Source organism: Lactuca saligna, chromosome 1 (genome assembly GCF_052625555.1).
Source record: "Lactuca saligna cultivar CGN05327 chromosome 1, ASM5262555v1, whole genome shotgun sequence".
NCBI lineage: Eukaryota > Viridiplantae > Streptophyta > Magnoliopsida > Asterales > Asteraceae > Lactuca > Lactuca saligna.
The window spans coordinates 179,770,085-179,790,887 of NC_136417.1; the positions used below are offsets into that span (position 1 = coordinate 179,770,085).

Here is a 20,803-nt window from a genome sequence, read left to right on the forward strand (position 1 = left end):
AAAAAAATTGAGAAATATACCAATTACAGAGTCATGAGTTTCTTACAATCGTTATGAATGACTGAAAAGCATTTCATTGAACATATGGTGAGCAAAGTTGATAAGAAGAGAAAGTTCCAATATCAAAAACAAAATAGAGAAGACAGAAAAAATACGGAGTAGGTGGAAAAAGAAAGAGTCGATTGAAGTTGATACAGATCCTTTTTCCAAAAGAAAGAGAAGTTAGAGAAGGAGGCGGAGCAGATGATGAAGAATAATATGCATCGAATAATCCAGAAAACCACTTAGCTCCAACTTTTACCTGTTCTTCGACTGACCCTCAATCTCTCACTTCGTCTTTCCCCTTCCCTCTCAATTCCTGGTAACAGTGAGGCGCGAACGAACCAAATCCAAATAGATACAAAGTGAGGATTAGCACATACCCTAAAAATTTGAAGTTTAAGAATTTGTAACCAAGAAAATTAGTTCAGGACTTGCCATTGTAGCTAACTCACCGGAGGTGGCGTAGGCCGATGATTGTAGAGAGACGGTGGAGAGACTGTGAACTGTATATTGTGGAAGAAGAGGCCTTATTTTTTTGTTTCAAAGGTAGAAGAAGGTTGACGGTAGCACCCAACAATTCTTTCAATCAATTTACGGAAAAAGGAGCGGAGCATATGTCGTTGAAGGAGTAAAAATGCATCCCAGAGTCGCAAACAACGGATGAGGCAGGTAGTGAGAGAATGAAGGTGAAGGAGAGCAGTGTGGACATTGGAAGTCAACAAAGCTTTTTAGGTCCAATGAATTTAGGGCATATATTGGGTGGTCACGTGTACAGAACAAGTATCACTTCCTAAGGAAACGGTAGATCACATCTGGTAAGCCTGGTGGTAAACCTGGTACACAACCAACCACGTGTCCACCAACAATCTACATTATGACAAAAAAAAGACACACAAAAATGAGATGCAGTTTAACATATATCAATAAATAGAGGACAATTACTGCCCAAAAACAAAATGAGACGTTTTTTTTAACATTTATACAAAACTACAGGGACCAAATGAGACAAAGATCCTCCACTTTACTATTAAATTTTTTCACAATCTTAATATATATATATATATATATATATATATATATATATATATATATATATATATATATATATATATAAATAATAATAATAATAATAATAATAATAATAATAATAATAATAGACAAAATTACTTGAATGGTGCCCCTGGTCTTATATTTTCTTTTAATATGTTCCAAACTTATTAAAAATATAACTATTGTGATTTTAATCTGGTTTAGTTTGTTTGGTTTTAATTGTAAATCATAATGATTATTTTTAACAAATTGTAGATATGGTTATGCTATTATTTTCGGTCAAATTTGCAAAAATCCAAAGGTTTTAATTTTGTAATAATAATAATAATAATAATAATAATAATAATAATTTATTGCTATTATTATTATTATTTTAAAAATACTTGAATAGTATATGAAATAAAAGAAAATGATAAACTATAGTGATTATTTTTTTAATTTTATCTAATAATAATAATAATAATAATAATAATAATAATAATAATAATAATAAATTTCCTAAATTATTATTTAAGCAAAAAAATAAACTAGTTTTCCAAACAAATAAAACCTGTATATATTATAACTATTATTTTGATTTGTCGAGCTATCCAGTAAGACTACATATGTTTTAATTTCTTCAAAAAAAAAATTTATAAAAATTAAGTGAAAAGTAAGATTAATTTGTATTAATATTAGTACCATGAGTTAAGTCTTTCTTTGGTTGTATATATTTTATTTTCATTAGATCACATGTTTATTTTGATGTTTTTTAATTATCTAAATTCTCGTTCTATTATTTTAAAGACAATATTCCTAACTCATAATATCCGAAAAATAAAACAATGCTAATGGATGTGTACAAGTTTTACTGCATGAGTTACAAATATTAATGCTAGGATAAGACTTTACCTTTGTGGGGTAGACATAGATGGGTATGTATATATATATTCGACATAACAGCTGGTGAATTGAAAACTGAAGAACAAGTTCTGGACTTTCTTCCAAAAATGCCTGCACTTCCACTTTTGTTTACTCTCTTCGGAAACCAAATTTAATACAACTTCTTCAATGGCTGTCGTCCGAAGGTAAAAATATTCACAAATATTGTAAATGTAATGGATTTCTTCTTTGATCTTGAAAATCCATTGACGAGCTTCAGAGAGCATCAAACCGATACAGTTCCGTCTCTGTTTGCCGATGAATCTGTTCTCGTTCTTCACAATTTTCCCGCCAATTTTCGCCGGGAAGCGTTGACGGTTATTACGAAGGTGTCGACTTAATTCCGGTGTAATTTGATGCTTCGTGTTGGTTTTCTGGTTTTGATTTGTTCAATCTTTTGTTGTAATGACGCAGTTTTCTGAAAATTTGGATCCGTTCGTAACTTATCTCGCAATTAATTACATGGATCGATTCTTCTCTACTCAAAAAATTGTGGTAAGAACGAAGTGCTTTTTGTTTAATTGTACGCTTTTGATTGACAAACGATGCTAAATTGTGTGTGTTTTTTTTTGTGTGATATTAATGTTGTAGAATCAAGAGAAGCCTTGGATCGTTGGGCTTGTGGCGATTTCGTGCCTTTCTCTCGCTGTAAAAATGAAGATCGACGATTTAGCTACTCCTAAGTTGCAGGTGAGTCGATTTGACGTGTGTGTTGGTTAAAATCGAAGGAGTTTCTGTAATTATGTTGCAATGTTGATGGATTTAGGGATACGAATGTTCAATTTACGATGCAAAATCAATTAGTCGAATGGAGGTTCTGATTCTCTCCTCTCTTAAATGGCGAATGCGATCAATTACACCATTTTCGTTCCTGTATTTCTTCCTTTCGTTGTTCCAGCTCCAAGATCCATGCTTATCAAACGCTATTAAAGATCGAGCTTCACAGATCTTATTGAGATCTCCTTGTGGTAATACCAATCACCTTAATTTCTGCACATTTCTTTTTTCAGTTTTTTTTGAAACTCTGACTTGATTTTTCCACATTTCATTAACCACATAATAGGCAGATTGCAACTTGCATTTCTTGAATAATTTTTAATTATCATTATCATATCAGCTAATGTGCAATCTTTATTTGATAACCTGACATAAATAGCGAAAAAGGCTGGAGAAAATTTAATAAATCTCCGTTGTATTGTCCCTTTGTTCTTCCCTTTATCTATCAGATGGAATATATATATTTCATAAAGTTCAATTAATGTATTGTTCATAATTTTCGTTTTTTCTTTTTCCTTTTTATAACAGAAAATAAGTTATTAGAGTTTAGACCATCAGTGATTGCAGCATCTGCTCTTCTTCATGCATCTCAAGATCTCATCCTTCCTCTTCAACATTCTCAATTCAAAGCTGCAATTTCCTCTTGTAAATATCTAAACAAAGTAAGCTATCTTGATGTTTTTAAATTCTTAAAAAAAAAAAGGCAATGAACTTTACTTTTGCTACCAATATATAAGTAATATACTACATTTTCATTCATGTGGGTTCTTGACTATAGGAAAGCTTGGAGGAATGCTTAGGTGTAATTCGGGACATGGTATCGGATACAAGTGAGTCAATTAGTGTTGTTGACAATCAATGTACAAGCAACGAAAGCGAGATTTGTACAAGCATTAAGCGTAGAAAATTGAACGCGGGTTTTAACAGTAATCAATGCATCATTCGATTTTCAAATGTTCAAAATCGTTGAACTTGGTCAAATTCGGAATCTGTACTATGCATTTAGCAATCATATAAAATAGTTTTTGTACTTATAAATTATCGAACTATGAAAATCAAATGAAATATTAACGTAATATGTTAGAAAATTTTATTGTCGTAATAACCGTTTTATCAAGTGGTATATTTGCACACATGGTGAGTAGCTCGAATCTCAAGTGTTGTAGTGTTAGAATTTTAGTTTCAAATTAAAGTCAATTATTTTTGTCAGCCAGTTACCCCACTTTTTTAATTAATTTCTTTTTGGAAACGGCAAAATATATAAATGCATAAAAACCTTGTCGAAGAGAAAAAGGGTAAGGCATAGAGGAAACAACAAAGAGTTTTACAAAATGATGAACGCGCAACAAACCTACTAAGCCCACTTACAAATATGAAAATTATCCCTAAAGTTAACCCAATTGAAAACCACAGTGATGATGTAACCATCGTTTTTGAAGGAGTACAGTGAATCTTGTTGAAAACTTATCGTTACGTCCTTTCCAAATGCTCTAGGGTACCTATAGGTAATGTCAAGGAACACCTTTCTCTTCTTAGGACAACGCCCCAATTGGCAGCAAATTTAAGAATCTTCGTAACCGATTGGACAAGTGCCTCAAGATAGCACACCAATTAAGGACCGACATTACCTCATGGACAAACGAGAAAACAACGAGGAAATTTTATGCAATCAATGTCGTTGATACATAGATGACAGGAGGTGGTGGGGACTCTAACCTCTACTGTCACACCCTCGATCGATGCGGGACATGTCAGGAGTGCGACTAAGTTCATGGATCACAGATAAACTGAATATATAGCACAAACACAACGATAAACAAAACAACATTTACATTTCATCATTAAGTTTGCATATAGGGTTCTTACAGATAATAATAGTACAGTAGTTGCCTTAAACAAGTAAGCAGATAACAAAAACTAGATAGCTAGATCGTCTATATTCCATGACCAATCTTTTGTCTGAAAGCTTGTCTAATGATTTCATGAGAATACATGTAAGTTTGAGGGTCAACACAAAGGTTGGTAACTATTACACGTTTTCTGCTAACCACATTAATACTTTTAAAAAATCCAAAAAGTATTTTCTTTGTATATATAACAACAGTTAAAACAATGTTTGTAATGAGTTGTAATGCTTGTTCCAGGCATCATTTAATTTTTAATTTTTTTTAGAGTTTTGTACTGGGACTCGACTAGTTGGGGAGCCCAAATTGACGAGTAGAGATCGATTTTTGGACGCGGGACTTAGGGTCTACTTGATGAGTTGGAAGGCCCCGACTCGGCGAGTAGACGCTGTAAAGAGAAACTCTAATTTTCAGGGATTTGTACTGTATTTATAGAACTTATGGCTCATTTGTAGCATCTTTCATTGTTCTTACAGCCCAGAGAAACCCTAGTTTGATCCTTATACCTTCTTGAGTGTGTGAGAGAGCTTTGGAGTGTGATTTTGGTGTGGTTGTGAAGGATTTTGAAGCTTGAAGAAGGAGGAGTAAAGAGAGAAGCAGTAGATCCGACATCTACTCTGTCATCTTGAGGTATAAAGTCGCTATCTTGATCTTTAGTTGCTTAGATCTCATTTTATGGAAGTAAATGGTCACTTTTGGTGCATAATGATGTCATTCCTGGATTGGAACTTATCATGAGGATAAGGTTTCAGATCTGGACGCCTCTAGGTCTTCAATGACATAAAGTTTCCCCTTTTACATAGCCTAGGCCCTTTTCCATGTCCTAAACATTGTCTGAACCCTAGCATTAGTGTTTAAGCCATTTAAGGCCATGCATGCATGTATAGTTTGCAACTTTACATGGTATTTCGGTCTTAAGGGACGGGATCTGTAGTTTGGAGGTTTGGATTGGACTGGTTATGTTGAGACATGGGGAAAACTCGACGAGTCGCCCCGAAGACTCAACGAGTTACTGCGGGTTTTCCCATTTTCGATCTGCAAAGTAAGCTCGGCGGGCTGATAAGGCAACTCGACGAGTTCGGTCGGGTTCCTCCCGTTTTCGGTCTGACGATTAACTCGGTGAGTTGGTTAGGGTTTTCCTTAGTTTTTTGAACACTGGAGGAACTCGACGAGTTACTAGATACACTCGACGAGTCGGGTCAACATGGACTATTGACCTTAACTTTGACCATGGTTGACCAAGTTTGATCATTAGGATATTTCTGGTATTTCGGGATTTTGACAAGCTAGTCACATGACGTTTGTAGGCAGTTGAGTTGGAGCTACGTGTTGGGACTTATCGGATCTTATCTTATCAGTTCAACATTTTTAAGAGGTGAGTCTCCTCACCATACCAATGGGTCGAAGGCACTAAAGCAGATCGATTATGTGTTATGTGGAATGCTAGTTGACTGCATGATGTGTGTAACATCTATAAATTTTATGCCAAATTTAAAATTTTCAATCATAAATAAAACCCCAATAGTATTGTTTACAAAAAATATTTTCAAATCACTATTCAATCAGAGTGTCCCAAAAAGTCAGATCATAAGGATGAGGAACGGTATGGTCATGCCTTCACCTTGTCATGATCTCCCGAAGAACCTGAAACAATAACTATAAATTGTAAGCCCGAGGGCTTAGTGAGCTAGTCCCAAAATACCAATACCACACTGATAATATCATATCAGTAATAATCAATCAATCAATATGCACACTGGGCCATGCGCCTAACCGGACCGTCCTACAGGGCCTACAGTCTAACTGAAACTATACCGAGCCTTCGGCATGACTGGGCCACCATGTGGGCCTACAGTCTCCCCGGACCGCTCATTGGGTATGTTGGCCTTCAGCACCTGCGTTGCCTCATGTTCAGGTTTGGATGGTCCATGATGTGTCTCAAACTCTTGTGATTAGTATACATAGTGCAACGAACACCGTACAGATAATGCATCCAAATCTTGAGAGCGAAAACCACCGCTCCCAACTCCAGATCGTGCGTAGGGTATCTCGTCTCATGCGGCTTCAGCTGCCGCGATGCATAAGCTATCACTCGTCCCTCTGCATGAGGACAACCCCTAAACCTGAGATGGATGCATCACAAAATGCTACAAAATCCTCGACTCCCTCGGGGAGTTTCAACATCGGCGCCTCACATAAACACTGCCGGAGGGTCTCAAATGCCCAATGCTGCTCAGGGCCCCACCGGAAATCCACCCCGTTCCTCGTTAAACGAGTGAGGGGTACTGCAATCTTGGAGAAATCTCGAATGAATCTCCGGTAGTACTCTACTAAACCCAAGAAACTCCTGATGTCTGAGGGAGATTTCAGAATCTCCCACTGCATAACCGCCTCCACCTTGGCCGGATCGACCATAATTCCCTCCTGGTTAACGAGATATCCGAGGAACTGGACCTCTCGTAACCAAAACTCACACTTCGAGAACTTGGCATACAACCGTTCTTGCCACAGAACCTCCAGCAGTTCCCTGAGATGCTCCTCGTGCTGCTCTCGGGTCTTGGAATACACCAGGATATCATTTATGAACACAATAACCGAGCGATCGAACATCGGTCTGTAGACTCGGTTCATCAAATCCATGAACACAACCGACACGTTGTTGAGCTCAAACGGCATCACCACGAACTCGTAATGACCATAACGAGTCTGGAACGCGTTCTTCTCCACATCTTCCTCTCTCACCCTGACCTGGTGATATCCGGATCTCAAATTGATCTTGTAGAACCAAGATGCACCCTGCAGCTGATCGAAAAGACCATCTATCCTCGGGAGTGGATAACGGTTCTTCACCGTTAACTTTTCAACTCCCTGTAGTTAATGCACATCCTGTGCAAACCGTCCTTCTTCCTGACGAAGACGATCGGTGCTCCCCAGGGTGAACTACTCAGATGAATAAACTACTTACCCAACAGCTCCTACAACTGAGATGACAGCTCCTGCATCTCAGGTGGTGCCAAACGGTACGACGCCTTGGCGATAGGGGCCGCACCCGACACTAGATCAATCCTGAACTCAACCTGCCTCTCTGGAGTCACTCCGGGAAACTCCTCCGAAAACACGTCAACAAACTCCCTAACCACTGGGACCTCTGAGACCGAGGGCTACCCCCTATCCCGCGTATCCACCACATATGCTAAATAATCGGCACACCCGTGCTGAATATACTGCCGAGCCCTGGCCTCCGAACAAAACCTTGATCCGATCCTTGTGCCCTCGCTATATACCACGAGTTCTCCCCCACTTGGGGTTCGAACCACTACTCGTTGTCCCTCAAAGTCGATCATGGCGCCAAATCGACTGAGCCAATCCATCCCTAATATCATGTATACCTCCCTCATGGGAATAAGGATCAAGTATATCGGGAAGGATACCCTGAAAATCTCCAACTCACATCTCCGGTAGAGCGAAGAAGCAGAAACCCCGCGCTCGTTGGCGATCGACACTCACAACGGACACTCAAGGTCATCCACCGACACACTGAACCCTCTACTGAAAGCCTTAGATACAAATGATCGACTCACCACCGAGTCGAATAATACCAAAGCAGGCAAGGAATTTACTAAACACATACCTAAACATAGGTACAACCAATAAGAATAACACATATATAATAACTGAAACAGAGAAATAGAAACATACCAGCAACCACATCCGATGCTGCCTTGGCCTCGTCGGCCGTAAGCTGGAAGGAGCGCCCCTGAGCCTTCGGAGGCTCCACCTTGACTGGCCTCCCATCCCCAATCCTTAAAGTAGTCGATGCGGAACCCTGCATCGGTTTAACGTCGACCTGCTTACAGTTGGTCTTCACGTGACCAACCTGATGACAATGGAAACAAATCCTCATATCTGTTGGAGCGGCGGACTGATGATAGTCCCTGGCATAATGTCCCTCCTTGCCACATTTGTGGCAATCACCTCCCGCTCGACAAACCCTAGAATGACACCCGCCACACTTTCCACAAGTGTGACTCTACTAACCCCCAGTCCGTGTATCAGCAGTCTTAGACCGCTTAGGTGCCAGCTAAGATTGTGTCAGAACCTAAAGCTGCTCCCGCAACTACAACTCAATCTCTAACTCACCCCACCTCGCGGCTTCCTGAAGATCCAGGAGGGTATCACAACGCTACGTAGCCACAAATTGTCGAATATCCATCTTGAGCATACTTAGATAACGAGTCATCTAATATTGCTCTGAGGCAAACTCCGGGCAAAACATAGCCCTCTCCGTGAACATACGAGTAATCTCCATCACAGACTCCCCATCCTATCTCAAAGTCAAAAACTCCTGAGCCAGCCGCTCCCGCTTAACTCGTGGAACGTAGCGGGTGCGAAACATATCCCAGAACTACTCCCACGTAACATCAGCTCGCTGGTCATCAGTGTACGGCCCTGTCGTCAATCTCCACCAATCCTTTGCCCCAAGCCTCAGCTGGTTCAAGGCACACATGACCTTCTGGTCAACAGGACATGAACACATGAAGAAACAACCCCCCACATCAGACAACCACCTCATAGCCCTGATCACATCCTGTGTACCATCAAATGCTGGGGGCTGCGTGTTATCGATGTCCCGGTACTGGAAAGCCCATCCGACTCCTCCTCCGATCCCTGCCGCAGTTACAACCGATGTGGCTGCAGCGGTCGCTGTCCCAGCTAGAGCTGTATATCGCTCATCGAAATACTCGACCATCGTGGTCTTAATCGACCCAAACATCTCTGACAGCTACGCTCGAAAGGCCGCACAACCTCATCGTGCAGAATCTCCTGGATCTTGGCATCCAACTCCTCTGTACCTATCTGTACCACGGGCTCAGGTGCTACCGGCACCTCTGAACCTCGGTCTCCCGACCCTCACCCTAATCCGGATCCCGATACTGATCCGGGCCCATCAACAAAACGTCTCGTCACCACCATTGATGTGTGTAAAATGCACTTGTTTTATCCCTACTTTTTATTAATAAATTTAGCACATAAAGGCAGTGAACCTATCTTTTAGTGGTATAGATTAATAAGTAAGGTGTCGAACTCAGGGAACGGAAAAGTAAACTAATAACTAATTTTAACTAAAATAATTAATAAAAGTAAAAGGGGTTTCTTCTAGTTTTGCAAGACTAGAAACTTGGGCACACCTAATTAACTAAATAATTGAAGCAAACAACTAATTCACCAAATTTGATAAAGATGTTTCTATTTAGGTTCAAACAATTCACTCCTATGGTTATTTGTATTTATGATAGATTAATTGTTATTGGCTACCAATTATAGTGGTTAGGTTCATGTTCAATACTCCTAACCCTTATATAATTAACTAATTTAAGCGGTGATCAAGTGTTTAAACTAATTAATTCCTTAGATTAATGATTTGGATTAAATAAGATTTGTAGTGGTCAATTAAGTTACTAATTCAATTAACCTCTTGTTTGATGGTTTCTCAAACAAGCTCACACATTAATCTTCATATTGTCTTATTAATCTTAGTTTCATAATCATTACTCCTAAGCATATGGTTTAGTGTTCACATAGACATATGAGGTTAACAACTAAGAGATGTTCATGCAGCCTAATTGTCTTCCAATTAACAGAAAATAGTAGTGATTAATGCATAAGGTTCTTTAACAAACTTGATTTAATAGATCACCAATAAACAATCAAACAAAAACTAAGAATTAAACCACAGGAGTTCCTTGGTATTCCCCAAACAGAAACAAAAACGTATATAGTTCATAGTTGCAGTAGAAACAAACACAAAAACAAGTTTAACTAGATCAAACATATTCAATTCCTAAATCTAAGTGGTAGGATTAACCTAGTTGCTTGAGTTCTTCAAAAGATTGAAGATTAGGATTCCTCAGTGTCTTCTAGGGCTCTTAATCGCAGCTTGACCTTCAAAAATCGCCAGGAAAGTTGTCCCATTGGATAAAGACTTGGTTTTTATAGATATCTCAAAACAGGGTGTACTCGGCGAGTAGCAGGACCAACTCGCCGAGTAGGTGCATAGTTATCTGTCTTGAATCAGGAATCGTAACTATCTTCTGGAATATTCTCGTGTACTCGCCGAGTAGTCTCGTGTACTCGCCGAGTAGATTGGCTTTTGTCCCTTATCTTCATTCTTTGGTCTTCAATTGCTTTCCCTTGCTCCCTTGCACTCCCAAACATGTCTTCTGGACTGAAAACAAAATTCAAACCATTTTAAGTACCTTTTGTCCACATTATTCACATAATTAATTAAAAATGATTAAAAATTTATACTAAATAATTAACTAATTATGCACATATCAAAATACACCACACTTGAATTTTTCTTGGCCCCAAGCAAAACTAAATTTTAAGCATATTAGAATCACATATAATAACTCCAATCTAACCCAGCCATTAAGTCGAGACCGCAACGCATGCATTTGTGTCTAAAATTTTCCTAAGGACCCCCATACTCCAAATAGTCACAATCCTCATAAACATTCGCCCACTCACCCCGAGCTATGCTCATTTTATGCAACCCTCCGAATCCATCCTCAGAAAACCTCTTACCCTCAAGGTGTTTTTAGTTGAGCAACCCAAACATACATAATCTAGACAATTACAATTTATGATACCACATTGGAGCTCTTTTGAATTCTTCAATTCCTTGATAATTTGATCTTTGATCTCTTTGAATTCACCACCTTGTATTGATTGATTTTTGGTATCTTCAACTTTTTGGATTTCTTGGAATTTTGATCTTTAGATCTTCACTTTATTTGCTCCAAAAGTCTTACAAGTTTTCTTGTAATTCTCTTTTTTTTACATGTATTTCTCACTTTTTTCACTCAAATCCCTACATGCTTAAGAAGGGGCGCTCAACCTCAACCTTTATTGGCTAACGATAACAATTTTCTTGGATACATTTCAGGTTTAGGCTGCTAAACATATTGCATCCCTCAGGCTAAGTGAGGTCTTGTTTTTGTCTCATGATTTCACTGAAATAAGGAAGCCACAAATACACTAGAATGTGTATAGGCTCAACTAAACATTTGGGTTTTCATGCAATTATCAACATAATTCTAACATGGAATCCTAATTGCTTTACCAAAATTTTCTAAATTAAATCCCTAAGTCATATTTTTGGTATGCAACAATTTTAAAATTAGCCTAAATTAAGATTCTAAATTTTCTAAAATGTGACTAACCCCCTACCCCACACTTATTTTATGCAATGCCCTCATTGCATATTATGCAAAAATAAAAATGCAAATATAGAGAAAGTTAGAACAAACTCCCCTGGGGTAGCAGTCGATAGGTTGACACTCTCTTCTTCAGCTCCTTTTCTTGACTTTAGCCATGGGAACAGCTCATCCATGGCACGGGTGTCATGCGCCTCGTGTGGTTGACAGCTCGAAAATTCCACGGAACAAGGTCGTTAGAAAGTCTCCAGTAGCAATCCCTCACAAAAAGTGTATGAATGTTGCAGTGAAAGTGCTCAAAGCAATTGTGGAAATCAAAAATTAGCAGGGTACTCGGCGAGTAGTAGCGTGGACTTGGCGAGTAGGCCTTGATGCGGAATGATATTATGTAACATCTCATGTACTCGTCGATTAGAGTTTGTGCACTCGGCGAGTAGTAGTTGTTTTTCCAAAATTGATCTAACCGATGCTTCTCTCAACTTTGGTGTTGAAATCGGAAATGCAAACTGACCCTCACTCTAGTTCCTTCAGCAGCAACACTCCCTATGACCCTTGACTCTCACGGACTTAATCCTAAGGACAAAACTCCATAATTTTCTTGAAAATCTCTCATTCCTTTCTCGACCCTCACAAGTTAGTATGCTTCCTTATCTTCTATCCCTGAAAAATAAACAACTAATAGTGACAATAATAATCAACCCACCATAAAAATCCAAAGTGTTTAACAATTGTTTAAAACAAAACATCATAAGCATAAAACATAAAAAGAACTAAACAAATTCTTCAATCTTCATCATCCATTCTAGCTCCTCCCGCTCAAATTCCTCCTTCTCCATCTCTTCTCCTCATCCTCTCATCCCAATTCGTGATATAGGGATAGCCGGGTTCGGGTCTCGGGGCAATGTGCATTTGTTGAAAGAGGTATTCAAAAGACGTATTAGTGTAATTCACCCCTTGCCCAATATCATCCAAGTAGTGTCGGTACTCCACTTGGTTCCATCCATCATTATCCTCCACCGGAATAACCGGTGGATCTTCCCGCACCTGCTCACTACGTTGTTGGACCCGCCTTCCCGGCTCCTCAGGGACTACCGGCTCGTCTTCATGTGGAATAGTGAAGGAGTCGCCAAACTTCTCAACTATCCATGCCCTACTATATAGTGCAGTGTTGAATGGTGGAGGGTGGATAACCGTGAGTGCTTGAGCTTGTGGCAAATCCAGGACCCCAAATGACTTGGCCAGCCGAGTGATAAACATGCCTCCATTTATTTTTGAATTGATTTTCTCTTTGACCGCCCCTTCAGCAAGGAATTTTGCAATGCAGTAGGGAAGGTTGCAAAAAGCGTCAGGAGTGATGATGCTCCATAAGTAGAAGATGTCAAGGGTTGGGACCTTGTCCCCATCCTTCCGCATGTTTATTATACTAGCCACAAACCGGTGAATAAGTCGGTGGATTGGAGAGTGAATGCGGCCTTCTTGTGCAGTGGAAGGAATATAGACTCGGTGGCGATCGTGTTCCACCATGTAGAAGCTACCACCTCCTCGGGAAGTTCTTTGTGACAATTCTCCAAGAAAGCTTCAAAGTAGTCCATCATCATCATGTCTTGATCATAAATACCTAACCTCCATGAGAACTCAACCATGCTGCATTGTCACAGCTCCCCACCCAAAGAAAAAGAGATTGTGTTAGGATTATAGTACTCACTACCACCTCGAAATGCGATGGTAGCAAAAAATTCCCAGCACAACTCAGCATAAACCGGCTCTTGGATCTTGAATAACTACAACCACCCATCACATGTGATGGTGGCATATCCCAAATTAAAATCCTTTACCAAGTACGGTGTGAGTTCCTCTTCCAATCCAACATTTCCCAACCACCCCCAATCCACTGCATTTGGAAGGTGAATTTCCTTCTGTCTGAGTGCCTGTAGTCTGTTTAGGGTCCTTATTTTTGACAACATGGAAATGATTTGTTGAAAAGAAAGCCATGGCATATCACCTTAGCTTCCCCCACGCGAAGACTGACCCCTTCTTGCCATGATACCTACATACAAACATCAAGAACACACAAATAAACAACACCCAGTAATTAAAAACAAAGAATTGGGTCTGCATTGTTACCTACTCACCAAGTACACAACCTACTCGGCGAGTAGGATGAACACCAAGACAGTTCGAGTGTCGGATCTTTGTAGACTGTCCAAAAGTCCAAATTTTTCATAGGGTTTTGTTGTAATTACTTATCTAACCATAGATCTTGAAGAAAATCCTCCTAACATTATCTAATTTGTGACTAAATCAAAACCCTAGAATTTGAGGAAAACCCCCCAAATCTGAAATCACTCAAAATCTGGAAAAATGTATGATAAAAATCGAACCTGTCAGGAGTTTAAAGTGTAAAGATGTTACCTTTTTTCTTGAATAGTAAGAATTGAGTAGAAAATTGAAGAAACTCGAAAGAAACTTGTGGATGCTTAAGAAGTTGCTGCACGGCGAGTTATGGGGTTGGAATGGTGAAAACCATTTTTTTACAGATTTATGTTTCACCGTTTTTAAACTGGCTACTCGCCGAGTAGAAAGGGTCTACTCGCCGAGTAGAAATGCCTTTTAACGTTATATTAGCCTAACTGGGCATCTACTCGCCGAGTATACGTGCCTACTCGGCGAGTAAATGTCACAGATTGAAAAAATTGTGTAAATTTAGAAAAATTAATGTATTATTTCATGTTTTTAAACCATCCACCCCACACTCTAGGCATGGCTTGTCCTCAAGCAGTTATGTGCATAAAAGTAGATGAAGAAAAATGAAAATAAAGAAAAGGAAAGAAAATGCAAACTTGAGACTCGGGTTGCCTCCCGTGAAGCGCTTCTTTTTATGGAGTCATTAGCTAGACTCCTCCCCTTCTACGTAGTTGCAGTCCCTTCTAGCAACAACTCTTCCATTCCTTCATTCCGGGGGACTCATTCTTCATACTTTTTGACTCGATGACCATTGACCTTGAAGGGCGTGCCATCTCTTGATAACAACTCTATAGCACCGTGTGGGAACACCGTCTTCACCAGAAAAGGACCGTCCCACCTTGATTTGAGTTTTCCCGAGAAAAGATTTAATCGTGAATTGAAAAGCAACACTTTTTGGCCTTCATGGATTTCTTTATCTTTAATCCTTTTGTCATGCCATTTCTTGGTCTTCTCTTTATAAAGCCATGAACTAGAGTATGCATCAATCCTTAGCTCTTCAAGGGCATTCATTTGCATCAACCGGTTGCTCTTTAGTTCTTCCATGTCGAAGTTACACCTCTTTAAAGCCCAAAATGCCTTATGCTCTAGCTCTACCGGTAAATGGCTTTGATTTCCATAAACTAACCTATAAGGTGTAGTACCAATAGGTGTTTTGAAAGCTGTACGAAAAGCCCATAATGCATCATCTAGCTTATCTGACCATTCCTTGCGGTTACTTCCCACCGATTTCTCTAAGATTTGCTTTAAGGCTCGATTTATCACTTCGGTTTGTCCACTAGTTTGTGGATGGTATGATGTGGAAAACTTATGGGTAACCCCATATTTCTTTAACACCTTTACCAATTGATCATTGGCAAAATGTGTGCCTCGGTCACTTATTAGGGCCTTCGGAACGCCAAAACGTGAAAATAGTTTCTTCAAGATTCGCACCACTACTCGTCCGTCATTTGTTGGTAACGCTTGTGCCTCCGCCCATTTTGATACATAATCAACCGCTACTAATATGTATTTGTTTCCTTTGGACATGGGAAATGGTCCCATGAAGTCAATTCCCCACACATCAAACACCTCGCACACTTGGATACTATGTTGTGGCATTTCATTTCGAGATGAAATGTTTCCCACTCTTTGACAAGCATCACATTCTTTGACAAATTGGGCTGCATCTTTAAAGATTGTGGGCCAATAAAACCCAATGTCAAAGATCTTCTTTGCAGTGTAGTGTGCTCCATGATGTCCTCCCATGGGCCCGCTATGACAATGCTCTAGTATTCTCCGACTTTCCTTCCCAAATACACATCTTTGTATGATAGCATCCACACAGCTCCGGAAGAGGTATGGGTCGTCCCAAAAGTAATATTTTAATTCAACAAAGAATTTCTTCTTTTGTTGACTGCTATAGTCCTTCGGGATGTATTTTGTTGCTAAATAATTAACTATGTCTGCGAACCATGGCTCTTCTCTCACTGACACCATAATGTATTCGTCCGGAAAGTCGTCTCCATCTTTATCTTCTTGTAATTGCGGGTTCTCCAGCCTTGACAAGTGATCAGCTGCTACATTCTCCATTCCCTTCTTGTCTCGTATCTCTATGTCGAATTCTTGAAGAAGTAGCACCCATCGTATCAGTCTTGGCTTAGCATGCTGTTTGGAAAACAAATACTTGATAAACGAGTGGTCAGTAAAAACAGTAGTTTTAGATAAAACCAAGTAACGGAGGAATTTGTCAAAAGCATATACCACAGCTAACAACTCTTTTTCAGTGGTGGTGTAGTTTTCTTGGGTTGGGTTTAAAGTCTTGCTAGCATAATATACAGGTTGAAAGTGCTTATCAACCCTTTGACCAAGGACAGCTCCTAATGCATAGTCACTAGCATCACATATAATCTCAAAGGGTAAGTTCCAATTTGGTGCAATAATGATCGGGGCATTAGTTAATTTTTCCTTTAAAAATTCAAATGCCTCTAAACACTCTTTAGTAAAATTAAATGGTGCATCTTTTAGTAGTAATTGTGTTAGAGGTCTATTTATTTTGGAAAAATCTTTTATGAAACGCCGGTAAAAACCTGCGTATCCTAAAAAACTCCTAATGCCCTTCACATTAGTTGGTGGGGGTAATTTGGCAATGGTTTCAATCTTTTCCTGATCCACTTCAATTCACTTTTTGAAAACTTTGTGGCCCAAAACTATACCCTCCTTGACCATGAAGTGACATTTTTCCCAATTGAGGACCAAGTCGGTTTTTTTACACCTAGCAAGCATTGAGTCAAGATTTGTGAGACAATCATGGAAAGAAGATTCAAAAACGGAAAAGTCATCCATAAAAACTTCCATGAATTTTTCTACCATATCGTGAAATATAGCTGTCATATACCTTTGAAAAGTCGTGGGTGCATTGCATAGCCCAAAAGGCATGCCTCTATAGGCAAAACTCCCACTTGGGCAAGTGAATGTGGTCTTTTCTTGGTCTATTGGATCTATGGGTATTTGAAAATAACCCGAGAATCCATCTAGAAGGCAATAATAGCTATGTTCGGGTTTAACCTTCTTTGGTGTTGTACAAACGACTTTGCTCCTTCTTCCAGATTGATCTTGTGGGAGCAATAGGATGGGCTTATTCCCTTGATGTCGGTGATGCTCCATGCTATGGCCCGTTTCCGCTTCTTTAACACTTGCACGAGCTCTTCCTTTTCAGACTTGGACAGATCAGAGGCTATGATTACTAGCTTTTGATTGCCTTCTTCAAGAAAAGCATACTCCAAATGGTCTGGTAAAGTTTTGATCTCCGTTCCTTTGTTCTGAGTGATGGACTCGCCTAGTGCAGGTAAGGTACTCGGCGAGTTGGTGGCTGCATTCACGAATTCTGACTTTTCTTCAGAGGAACTCGGCGAGTAGATCGGTCCTACTTGGCGAGTAGGACTGTCAATTTGCTTCATTAACTCTTCATACTCTACTTCTTCCAACAGTCTTTCTATTTCCATTAAATCTTTTTCTGGATCAAATGCTTGATCATAGGCTGTAAACTTGTTGGAATCTTCAGTTATGTCTTCCTCCAATAATTCTTCAAGCATATCTATTGAGAATGCTGTGTCATCACTACTCCTAGAATACTTCATAGCTTGGTCCACCCCGAATGTAACTGAATCTTCTCCGACCCACAAGGTGAGCTTTGAGTCTCTCATGTCTATTATAGTGCTTGCCGTGTTGAGGAAGGGCCTTCCAAGGATGATTGTAACTTGTGGATCCGCCTCCATGTCTAGAATGATGAAATCAGCAGGAAAGACAAATTTATCCACTTTCACTAGTAAGTCTTCGCATATGCCTCTTGGGAAGGTGACTGTCTTGTTTGCCAAGTGTATTGCCATGCGAATTGGCCTTGGATCCGGGAGGTCCAACTTCTTAAAGAATGAGTATGGCATTAGGTTCACACTTGCTCCAGAATCAGCTAAGGCATGAATAGCAGCCAAGTTGCCAAATTGGCTAGGTAAAGTCAAAGTCCCCGGATCACCCTTCTTCTTTGGTAGCTTATTTAGCATCGCAGCAGAGCAGTTTTCATTGAGTACTATCTTCTTCACTTCTTCCATCTTCCTTCTATTGGTGAGAAGTTCCTTAAGGAACTTTGCATATTTTGGCATTTTCATGACGGCTTCAATGAAGGGTATGTTGATTTGAAGAGTCTTGATGTGCTCTAGAAACTTCTGATACTCTTCCTGCTTCTCCTTCTTAGCTCGGGCTGGGTATGGCATTGGAGGCTGGTAAGGCTTTTCAGGAACCTGCTCATTGGTTTTTGATGGTGTAGTCGCCGAGTCCATATGAGGTACTCGGCGAGTAGGACTATCAGATTGTATATTTTGGTTTTCTGCTTGCTTTTCTGCCTCATCCTTCTGTGAATCCTTGGGTGCTTCAGTCTGAATAGGTGCCAGGGGAGTGATTATCTTCCCACTTCTTGTTGTGACAATGTTTATGTGTGCACCTCGTGGGTTATTTTCGGTTTTGCTAGGAAGTTCGCCCGATGACCTTTGGTTAATTTATTGAGCAAGTTGCCCAAACTATGTTTCTATATTGTGGATAGATGCTTGCTGGTTCCTGAGCATGGTTCTTGTTTCTTGAATTGCAGCATCATGATCACTATGCCTTTTTTCTGAAGCAACTACAAATTTAGTGAGCATTTCTTCCAAGCTTGGCTTCCTTTCTTGGACCGAATCCTCCTTTTGGTAGAACCCTCTCCCTTTTTGTCTATACTTCTCCTCCTTGGCTTTCTTGTACTCTTTATAAGGGAGCCACTCTTTGTTTTGTTTGCGCCAATCTTCATCATATCGGTCTCCACTTGAGTAACACGCTTTCGCCTTCTTGTTGCCATTCTCATCTAAATCGCAGTATCTAGTAAGGTGAGGCCCATCACAATTTTCACAACCCACCCGAATAGCATGGATCGTTTGATCCATTTTATCCATTCTCCTATCCATGGTTTTTAGCATAGCCATGACCGCGGATAAGTCTTCAGTAGCAGCATAAGCGGCTCCCCTAGTGACATCATGTCTAGGGTTATGGTATTCTCTAGAGTGTTTTGAGAATTCTTCAATCAATTCTTTAATCACCGGGGGCGGCTTCTTTGTAAGTGGGCCTTGCGAGTCTAGTAACTGCCTGGTTGTGACATTGACTCCATCATAGAAGATGGAGACTTCTTGTTGGCTGTTTAGATCATGGTGTGGGCAATTTCTTAGTAAGCACTTGTACCTCTCCCATGCTTCATATAGTGACTCTTCAGCTTGTTGTTCAAAGTTTGCAATGGCCTTCTTCAACTTGGCTATCTTAGAAGGTGGGCAAAAGTGATCAATGAATTCTTCCTTCATCTTGGCCCAAGTAGTGACTGATCCGGGGGGGGGGGGGGGGGGGGAGTGACTTGAGCCAGTCTTTTGCAGCACCCTTGAATGTCACCGGAAGCATACGAAGTAGTTGAGTCTCGCGGGTTACATTTGGAATATTGAAGTAATTAGCTACATCATTGACTTCATCCAAATGCTTGTAGGCATCTTCATGATGTTTTCCATAAAAAGGTATTTCTTTGAGTGAAGCTAGGATATGACCCTTTAGCTCGAAGGTGGCAGTCGCGGGAATTGCGGGTTGCACAAGTCCCGGGCCAGTGTCGTCGCGCATCCTCTTCTTCCATTCTCCCATGGGGATTTCATCAATGTTAGCCATTGTGAAAGCTAACTCTTCCTCGGACTCGATTTCGTGCTCGTATGTAGGCTCCTCTTCTTCCTCGGTCTCGTACTCGATATCTTCTTGAATTGGATCTTCGATTATCAAAGAGGCACTGGATGCTCCTGATTTACTGCTCTTCTTTTTCCCAAAAACAGTCTTCAAATTGGACAAAGGCGACTTCGTTGGTGTACTTGAACTCTCCACGTCCTTTCCTTTGATCCTTTTCAATGCGGATTCGGGATCTTCAAACGGGGGTACCAGTGGGGTGTTTGATCCTCTGGTCATGAAAGTCCTGAAATAAATAGAATAAAAGCGTAAAAAGAACAAAAAAAATGTACTAAAAAAAATGAAAATTAACTGCTAAATAAACTGGTACTCGCCGAGTAGGTGCGACTGCACTTGGCGAGTATCAGTGTGATTTTGAAAAATTCTAAACTTAATATTAAAACTAAAACAGATGCTAAAACCTAATTACTAAATACTAAATTGGAATAAATGAACTCAATGCAAGTAAACTCACACAAAGGATCGAAAAAATTAGGAATTCGATTAATTATTTAGAACCGTTCCCCGGCAACGACGCCAAAAACTTGATGTGTATAAAATGCACTTGTTTTATCCCTACTTTTTGTTAATAAATTTAGCACACAAAGGCAGTGAACCTGTCTTTTAGTGGTATAGATTAGTAAGTAAGGTGTCGAACTCAGGGGACGGAAAATTAAACTAATAACTAATTTTAACTAAAATAATTAATAAAAGTAAAAGGGGTTTCTTCTAGATTTGCAAGACTAGAAACTTAGGCACACTTAATTAACTAAATAACTAAAGCAAACAACTAATTCACCAAATTTGATAAAGATGTTTCTATTTAGGTTCAACCAATTCACTCCTATGGTTATTTGTATTTATGATAGATTAATTGTTATTGGCTACCAGTTA

At 39.7% G+C, this 20,803-nt stretch overlaps 1 protein-coding gene and 1 non-coding gene across 2 annotated transcripts; both read left to right on the forward strand.

Annotated features, from left to right (window-relative positions):
- Positions 1-2,059: 2,059 nt before the first annotated feature.
- LOC145001539 (putative cyclin-D6-1) lies at positions 2,060-3,831 on the forward strand. The gene is made up of 6 exons (XM_078960913.1): positions 2,060-2,342; positions 2,428-2,508; positions 2,605-2,703; positions 2,780-2,981; positions 3,319-3,452; positions 3,569-3,831. Exons 1-6 carry the CDS (start codon positions 2,190-2,192, stop codon positions 3,758-3,760), a joined length of 861 nt encoding a protein of 286 aa, XP_078817039.1. The 5' UTR covers positions 2,060-2,189; the 3' UTR covers positions 3,761-3,831.
- A 15,526-nt stretch (positions 3,832-19,357) lies between these two features.
- On the forward strand, positions 19,358-19,464 carry LOC145027969 (small nucleolar RNA R71). The gene has a single exon (XR_013675729.1). It is a non-coding gene; the product is annotated as a small nucleolar RNA R71 (small nucleolar RNA).
- Positions 19,465-20,803: the final 1,339 nt, after the last annotated feature.

What these genes read in the sequence shown, in the direction of transcription:
- LOC145001539 (XM_078960913.1), top strand. Translation starts at nt 2,190, where the DNA reads ATGGATTTCTTCTTTGATCTTGAAAATCCATTGACGAGCTTCAGAGAG. An exon ending in TCTCTACTCAAAAAATTGTG is followed by an intron (nt 2,509 to 2,604) that starts GTAAGAACGAAG and finishes TTAATGTTGTAG; the next exon opens with AATCAAGAGAAGCCTTGGAT. An exon ending in TAGCTACTCCTAAGTTGCAG is followed by an intron (nt 2,704 to 2,779) that starts GTGAGTCGATTT and finishes TGATGGATTTAG; the next exon opens with GGATACGAATGTTCAATTTA.